This window comes from Asterias amurensis, chromosome 11 (genome assembly GCF_032118995.1).
Source record: "Asterias amurensis chromosome 11, ASM3211899v1".
Classification (NCBI taxonomy): domain Eukaryota; kingdom Metazoa; phylum Echinodermata; class Asteroidea; order Forcipulatida; family Asteriidae; genus Asterias; species Asterias amurensis.
The window spans coordinates 8,276,225-8,285,659 of NC_092658.1; the positions used below are offsets into that span (position 1 = coordinate 8,276,225).

The 9,435-nt window shown below is 38.7% G+C and overlaps 1 protein-coding gene across 1 annotated transcript; it reads left to right on the top strand.

The window, feature by feature from the left end:
- The first annotated feature begins 964 nt into the window (after window positions 1-964).
- Window positions 965-7,620, top strand: LOC139943956 (uncharacterized). Its single transcript, XM_071940868.1, has 3 exons — window positions 965-1,625; window positions 4,485-4,677; window positions 5,213-7,620. The coding sequence occupies exons 1-3, from the start codon at window positions 1,206-1,208 to the stop codon at window positions 5,470-5,472; spliced, it is 873 nt and encodes a 290-aa protein (XP_071796969.1). The 5' UTR covers window positions 965-1,205; the 3' UTR covers window positions 5,473-7,620.
- The last annotated feature ends 1,815 nt before the right edge of the window (window positions 7,621-9,435 follow it).

A 9,435-nucleotide genomic window follows, 5' to 3' on the forward strand; every position in this document is an offset into this window, starting at 1 on the left:
GGCATACTCGGTGCGTGAATCTGATGAATAAAACCGGATGTAGAGCAACGGGGTCGCGTCTACTTTGACCTCTTAAAACCGAAGATAAACCGGATCGGGTTTAACTCTGTGCTGTCTGAACGCAATGGGTTTTTATTTTTACGACCACCCCCCGCTGCTCGTAAAAGTTAGACCGGTTCGGGTCTAAGTTAGTACGCTGTCTGAACATACCCAGTACCAATAAATGCCTTGATGCCCTTGCCCTTTTATAAACGAAGATTACAGGCCTGTGTCACCCTAGCGTTTATGCAGGCAGACAGGTGTGTTGTGGACGCTACAGCGCGCTGCCCCAGTATTACTCCTGATGGATGCAATTTCATAAAGCTGAAAAGCAGAAAATACTGCTTGACAAATTTATTTGCTGAGCAAAAACTGAGTCAGGCACCAACCAAAACAATGCAAACTTAATGTAACATGGGCTGGTAACCTGTTTCTGGTAAGCAACACTATTCTGTGCTTAGCAATTTTTTTTTGTGGTCCTGCTGCGGACACTATTATCGCTCGTCCTTAAATTTGTCTAATATTTTCATTATATGCTTTGGTGAAATTAAATTAATTAGCTTTCTAATCCACTTGGACCAAATACTTTGAAATGGTGAGCAGGGAACAGCTTTTTCTACAAAACTTACAACAGGTTCTTTTCTCCAAACATTCAAAGGTATTATTGAGAAGCTATATAGCATTTTTACTATTGGCAAAGTTATTGATTCCTTTTTTGGGGCCGTCAAAAAACTTCCCTTCGAAAATCTAGACAAGGCACCTGTCTAAGTTGAATAAAGTGACTGGCGTTGGGGATTCACATATGGATCAATGATCCCATTGATGTGCAAATCAATTGGGCCGCCATGGAAGTGGGGGGGGGGGGGGGGGGGTTGTAGGGTCACTCAAGCACGTCACTGTGTGGTTGTAGATGGTACAGCAGCAACGTAAATCCTGTACCCCAGCAACAGACGCTATACGCCATTACTGTCTCCGGACTCACAGGAACAAATTTTTTACCACCAAGTTCCCAAGAAATTTATCGCGTGGAGTTGGAAATAGTGCTATGGAAGTGTACACCGCATCGATATAACTGATTATTTTAGTGACTTTACATGGAGGAATGTTTTTATGTTGACTATGGTCGTGGGGAGTTGAAATTTGATCGCTGAAAAACTAAAGCCACCATGAATAAACTCACAGTGAATGTACCTACGGGTCGGCCTGCCGTGGCCCGACACACGCTACAGATTTCCCTCAACCGTTCCGTACCCGCAGTCACCGATGAGGATATCGACAGGTCTCTGTTTACCTACCCATCCTCATCGTCTCAGAAGAATCGTGTCAACCCTACGATGGCTAGCAGCACCAACGAGTTTGGAACAAGAACACCGAAAGGTGGTCCACAGTCTCGCGGTAGTCCGGCCGGGGCAAAGATTGTAGACTTCGGGAGAAATGTGGAGCTTCAGCCGAGGGGAAAGTTTAACGTCAGGGGTGTGGGGGTTGGAGGTTTCTTTCCCCCGGTGAAGTTGAGGACGGGTACGTCTGGAGTTCGGTTCTCTACATCGGCTGGAAGTACGAGATCGTGTAAATCCGCCATCCATTCGGTATGTATAGTTCCTAATTATAGCAACATGCCTGGCAAACTTTCTTTGCCACAATTTCCGTATCCTGCCCCAACTTTTTCACTTGTTATTAAAATAAGTTAGTATCTAATTTACTCAATTGAGTAAATTTTGGCAAAGATTACTCAAGTATGCAGTTTATCACACCGGTTTACATACATGTATACAGTATTTTATTGTCGCTTTTATTGTCCTTAAAGTTATTTATCTTATTCATGTATTTTTGTTTGGGTATTTTGTTTTGCATGAAAGTACTCTCACTTAAAAATAACACTTTAGAGACAGTGGGCACTATTGGTAATTGCCAAAGACCAGTCTTCTCACTTGGTGTATCTCAACATGCATAAAATGACAAACCTGTGAAAATTTGAGCTCAATTGGTCGTCGAAGTTGCGAGATAACTAAGAAAGAAAAAAACACCCTTGTCACACGAAGTTGTGTGCTTTCAGATGCTTGATTTCGAGACATCAAATTCTAAATCCGAGGTATCAATATCAAATTCGTGGAAAACTACTTCTTTCGAAAAAACTACGTGACTTCAGAGGGATCTGTTTCTCACAATGTTTTATACCATCAACCTCTCCCAATTACTCGTTACCAAGTGAGGTTTTATGCTGATAATTATTTTGAGTAATTACCAATTATTATTGTCCACTGCCTTTAAACAAAGCCATTTTGATTAGTCTATAATTGAACTAAACATCAAACTGAACAGTACACAATCATTTAAAAAAATTGTTTTCAAAGGTATAATGTCATCATCATTCTTGCAATAAAACAAATCTACCACACCGAAACTCCGTAATGTTATGACGAATACAAGTTTCAATGAAAAATCACCGTCACTGTAAAAATGCTTTGCATAGTTATACGTCACCATCATTCTTGCAATCAAACTAGTAATATACCACACTCTGTTTTGTTGAGGCAAGAATAGAAGTTATAAAAAAAAATCGTCGTCACACCAGCTGATAGTTAATAACAGTATACAATTTACACAATACAGTAATCATAAAAATAATGGGCTTACTTCTTTTAGTTTCCGAAATCATATAATAGTGCCCCATTCCAAGCGAGCACCACCTGTTGACCAACATATAGCAATTTCCAGGCAATTTATCAGCATGCTGTCATTAAATGGGTCACATCATGGAGCTATGGTCACATGGTCTCACGCGATCTTGCCCTTTGGAAATTGTGTTCACGAGAGAATGGTGAATGCTCGCACTCCCTCATTTTTAGTGGCACTTTCATTACAAATTTATATTTCTTCCCATTCGTAAGATTTGAAACTTTGCATGGTGGAAGTATAACTATAGAGAGAGCTTTATACCGTAAAACCATGTAGATACCTCTGGTTTGAGTCGTGTTGGTTTTGGTGTTACCGCAAACCTCTCTTGGTATTTAAGTTCGGCAAATTTCTCTTGCATTTGTGCTGTGAATATATTACAAAACTAGTTTTCGAAAACACAACTTCATGCTAGAGCGAAAAGAAAGTATTCACGTTTGAAAAAGAAGAAAAAAAACCCAGTCCCAGTAGGACAACACTTGACGTTAGTTTACGATCAAAATGACATGCACCAAACCAATAGTTAATTTTCAAACCAACAATTCGTGTATTTACTTTTCAATTGAGTTCTATATCTGTCCACTATAGGGCTATTTAAAGAAAAGCGCAAACAGAGTGTGAATTGAACATCTTAACCGGATGAGCAAATAACGAATTTACATGCAGCTTTTATAGCACTTATTGCATTGAAACTGGCAATGCACATCTCGGGACTCGTTAGATCGTGACGACACAATTCATTTTTTTGCCTTGTTGCCACAACTCAGTACACGTAAAGTGGCTGTGTGACAATGCGGAACCTGTGTTGAGTGGGTACATGTACACTTGTCTGTTGTTCATAAGAAAGTATTGTGTCATTTGTTTGTTCTGCTCTGGCTGTTTCGATTGTGGATGAAAGTGCCTGCAGCAAGGACTCTCAATTTATGTAGTGGCCCTCTCCGGATACTCATTGTTTGCAGTTGGGCTTTCGAGAAGTCAGGACACAAACAATTCGGAGGCCGGACTACTAACTCGGACACTCCAAGGCTCAGTTTCATGGCTCTGCTCACCACGAATCTGTGCTTACCGTGCCCGTTAAACCAAACACTATTCTAAGAGCATGAAGCGGTCAGCAGTTAGAGCCATGGCCAAGCGTTTTTCATAATCATTCCGAATCCTGGACTGCATAAAACTTCTGGATGGGAATCGATTCGGATTAATCCATGCCCCCTTACCTTGAGCCAGCATGGCTTCTTGGTCACTACCCCTACTTTTTGTCGTAGTGTCCCTCCATCCCAAATTACGAAAAAAATCCTCAAGACTTCTGGTCTACGGAAACGTCTTTAAAGATTCCTGGCTTATTATATAAATAATTTGTGCCAATAGGTCTAGAATTTAACAAAAGGTTTTTATCCGGAAACGGGGTGTCACGATTCGGTTTAAAACGGGCCCATGAATGTGCACACCAAATCTGAAGATGGTAAAAAAAAGGCGACAATTAAAGGCTTCTGTTTCTCTTTGATGATTTTTCATACTAAAACTCACTGATTTACACACAATCGAGGGTTGGGGAGGTTGGGTGCTCAATACATCTGACATAGAAATATTATCAAGAGAGTAAATTGAACTGGTTCAGATAGTCCGGCTTTTTGAAGTTATAGAAAATAGAAATATATTAAGAAATTTACCCAAACTGATAAGGACATACTAAACATCTTCATGGCTTAACTCTATAGCTAGGTGATTAGACATACACAAATAGCTAATTGTCAGTACTTTTTGTCTTCTTGCAGAGCCCAGCACCATCCCCACTCAATGTTGAACTAGCCCCTTCGAAGACTTCCAGGACGGCGGGAGAGTCTGACCGCCTGGATGCGTCGTCGATGGACCGGGACTGGTCCCCGACGACATCACGGTCAGAGAACCTTGCGAGGACGCATACATTACAAGACAGACCCGGTAATCCTTACAACACGAGAGCTGCTGGTAAGTGTAGTTAGACATGCTGTTATAAACGTCGGTAGATTTAGTCGACAGAAACAAATTAATCCAATTTAAATCAAAGTGCAGACTGGTGTTAATGAATGTCGGTCACTTCGTATCCACTTCGAACCCAAGTCAAAACCGAGTCAGTAAAATACTGCACCTTGTTGTAGACCGATATTCGTGACACTGTATTAGTTTTCTCGGGTATCCTATTTAAAGAAAACCACGCAGACCAAACTGGGGATTTGTAATCATTTAAAACAAAAAATTAACCATGCAAACATTCTTTGTACTAGTACGAAGATACAAATGTCAGTACAAAGATGCAAATGTTAATTAAATGATTACAAAGCCCCAGTTACAGGATCTACAACACTAATGTCAATGAGCATCTCAATATTGCGTGTTCTCACTCACCCAACATAGGCCTAGTCAGGCTTCCACAATCTTGCTACATATGATGGTGAACTAGTGCTATACAACTGGCATTTATGATCCATTCTTTATGTAAATCTATATGTATTTTCCTCTCCAGCTTCGAGGGAAACACTTTCAGTCAAGGAGTCGTCCCCCTCCCCATCTCCGCAGGCCTTTAAATCAGGCAACAACCACGCCACTACTGGAAGCTCAAAATCCGGAACGCCCGACCAGCAACGTGCCAGCAAAGACGCAGCGTGGGTGAGATCCTTCAAGGTCAAACAGCGAAGGAACAACAGAGTCAAGGAACTGATGGAGAGTAAACCGGCTGGACTGGCCCTCACGAGTCCAACCAACATGGGTAGCTCAGTTTGGTGACACCCCTCGTTTGAACACGAGATGATGGAGTAATGATGACTTTCTTATATTACAGGCCTAGGTGTCATTATGAAATTCGGGGTCTTCAAAAAATAAGTTCGGATCTGAAGAGGAAGGGGGCAGACAGAAACATGATTGGGGCAATAGGGCGTTTCGAACCATTGAGGGCAAAGAAATGTATCAAACCATTTCGTGCATTTCTTTAAATTCGGGTGGGGGAGGAGGGGTGTCAATGGTGAGAATTGGAGGGGTCTTTCTTTTTAGTTTCTTATGCCCTTGGTTGGAACACATTATTAAGCAGCGATATGCAGGCCTACAAAATATTTTTGTACAGTACAGTATAACTGTTTTACTATTATCAAAGAGTAAGTCTTATTTGGGTTTTCTATAAGGGGGAACAGAATACATGAACAACTAAAGACAACTGTGGTGCATTAAGTATTATGTACATAGTGTAACTACGCAAGATACACTGTACATTGTATTCTGTAATCTTACATTTTTTGCTTCAGATGAAATTCCAAGTTATTTCTTTAGTTTCTTTACTAATGATGTCAATTGCAAATTTTCTATGAAATGATTTGTTCTCCGTGGAAGCAAAACACATGCTTAGGGTCCTATAATCCAAAAATGCTTGAACAGTCCAGTTTAAGGCACATCAAATCCAACAGCCATTTCTGCATATAAAAATATAAAACTATTGGAGAGAAAGGCATTTGTTTTTATGTAGACTTAAATGCATGGACACTTTACTCAAATATTAAAATACTTCAGACCTGAAGCCTTTAGGCATCTGAAAGCACACAAATTTGTTTTAAAGGGCGTTTTCCTTTCATCATTCTCTTGCAACTTTGATTAATTACCAATTGAGTCAAACTTGTCAAAAATTTGTTATTTTACGCATAGGTTTGGGAAATATGTACTGGTCTTTGACAATTACCAATTATGTCCAGTGCCTTTAAAGCCAGACTTTTTATTTGATATGTAGAGACTAGAGTATTGTTTCCTATTTCTGGTCATGTCTTTTTTAATAAAACAAAATTGAAGTGACAGATATGGAAAACTTTATAAATGTATTATGTACAGTTTTATAATTAATAAAAACAAAATGTAAATTGGAACATTCTTTGTTGTCTATTCTTTCCGAAAAAGCTTTATTCAGTAACGCCTTTCATTGTTTACAAAGTACAATATTAATAATTTATACTTACAAATGTTTGCCAAAAAAATCCATCATTATTTAAGAGAGTTAATGAAGCACAGGTTATTATTCACTGAACAATGGTGGCCTTCTTTGCTTTACCACTTTTTGTATTTACATAAAACCTCTATAAATATGAGCTCATTAAAATATGTAAGGCGAGTTTCAAGGAATATTCAAGAAATTCAATTGAGTTAAACAGTGAGCAGAAAAACAGACTTGGTTACTTTCAGCTTGTAGTAAAAAATAAATAAATACGACTACTCTATACAGATTCAGCATCAACAATTTTGTTTCAATGATTGCTAAAAAAAATGTTTTTTTTCTCTCGAAGATCATAATGGATTGAACTAGACCCATAGGGTGGTATATTTCACACAACTTGTTCTTTAAATTTTCCACCCATTTCAACATCAAACCATCTCCTAGGTCATTCATGACTTTAAAAAGAAGGGGAAAAAAAAGAAAAAAAAACACCAGCTGCACGAAAATTTAAGAACTTTCATACTTACTGCAATTGTTGTTCTACATAGTATTTGTGTAAGAGCTAGGCAATTTGATGGAGTTTTTTGATAAGGGAAACAATTGTACTTAAGTCCATACAATGGTACTAATGAATCTACAAAAAGGTTTTAAGAGATAACATCGAAAAGCTATCAAACAAAAATGCACAGATATGCCACCTTGGTCTCTTGCTATATAAATATACATGTATATGTACCAAATCTTAGAATAATGTACAAGATCCTACAAGTAAAGACTGCAAGAACATTCTTTTCAGTACAAAGTGCTCTGATCGGAATAAGCACTTTTACAATCAGCAGTTGCCTCAGAGTTTGGTTTCTATCTCCAAAAATACGAATAACAGACTACCTGAATAAAATCACAAGTCGCTACCCAATACAAAGAATACTGACAACCGAAAACCACTTAGAAAGTAACGCAACGAGTAATGATACCTGAACAAATACTCAAAACTTAAACCACTAGGAAATTAACACAATGAGTGAGAACTGAAGTCTCTAATATGTACTTCCACATGCACAAAGTTCACGACAGAGATGACTCCAGATTCCTTAGAGTAGACGCAGAGATAATTGAAGTTGTTGTTGGAGCCCTTGGTGAGTTGGAGCCCTGGCTGATTCCAATACATGAACACCTTCTCCTTTTATTTAATAAGTTCTAGATACAACACTCCTGTCGTTCCAGGTAGAGAATGAGCATCATTCCGGTGTCTTCAAGGATGGCGCAGAAGATGACGATGATGATGATGATGATGATGATGATGATGATGACGATGATGACGACAAACGATGCTTACTTTGGAGAAGCTCACCTCTCGTTACCTGGGCCTAATTTCATAAAGCTGCTTAAACAGCAGATCGAGCTTAAAATATTTCTGCTCAGCAAAAATTTGCAGGATACCAGTCACAACTTGTACATGTTGGATGATATTCTGACTGTTACCCTTATTCTGGTAAGCATAATCGTGTTGTGCTTAGCTACGATTTGAGCTTCTTAAGCAGCTCTATGAAATTGGGCCCTGGTCCCAAGTGTTTGCACAAAAGTACATAGTACATGTACATATTAACTGCATGTTGAAATATAAAGCTGCCTGTACAGAATTACCTTACATTTGACTAAATGTTCTTGCAATCTTTACACAGTATAAGTAATGTCAAGTCAAAGCTCCTTCATTATGTACTTACAATCCACAAAGCATGTGAGTGAAAACAGTCAATGTTATTGGGGAGGGTTGCACTGAACCCAACAAATCTTAGAATCCATGCACTACAAGTTTAACTTATCCATGAAAACTATACATCAGCCTCAGGCACATTATGTTCTTACACTATACGCATCATATAAAAAATAAGGTTGAAGTTCCAGACTGAAAATTATGCATGCTAATGAAGTGTACATTATTGTACAGCTCTTCAAATATGTGAAATCCAATACAAACTGTGTTTCCAATTAAAAGCAGAACACATCATCAGTTAACTATTGAGGTTTGCTGAACGAGGTACGTGTACACACAAACATAGCAATCTAAAGACAGTAATGAATAAATTCTTAAGTCAAAACGAACAGTGCATCATGTATATTAACAGCAGGAATTGTACACTACATGTACTTGTAAATTATTGGTAAATGCAGCCATGTTTTGCCATAACCAAAACTTGTTTGCGTGTGTCGAAACCAGAAACCTTGGAAACTCGTTTTCAACTTCAATGACATGTACAGCAGAAAAACAAGTTTATGATAATGAAATAGCACATAGCACTTCTGGATAAAGTAACAGTAGTGTACAATCTCTTCAAGGCTTCATGCCCAACTCTAAATGGTTGCACACCTGTTCTGATAACCTTAAGTTCCGAAACCCCTACAAATCATAAAATGTATGTTCCTAACCCAAAACATAGCAAGTAGATCAAGGTTTTTTGTCGAAACATAAAGTTGACAGAACAGAGGCTTCTCAAAACACAGTGGTGCTGAAACAAAGAGCAGTCACTCTCTAAACAACCAGTGCCAAAAAGTCAAAGCAGCATATTGACGGCAGTGCTAGGAAGATTTTTAAAAATGTGTGTAATTACATGTACAAGCAGCTACATGAGGTAGAGCACCTTTAAGCATCAATAAACCATAAGAAATTCATACTGACAAACTACATGTACAACATGAACTGTAACACAGCAACTGGACGCTTCTATCGTATGGTCTTGCCCTTGGTTGCCTTTCTGAAATGTCCAATTAATTTTCCA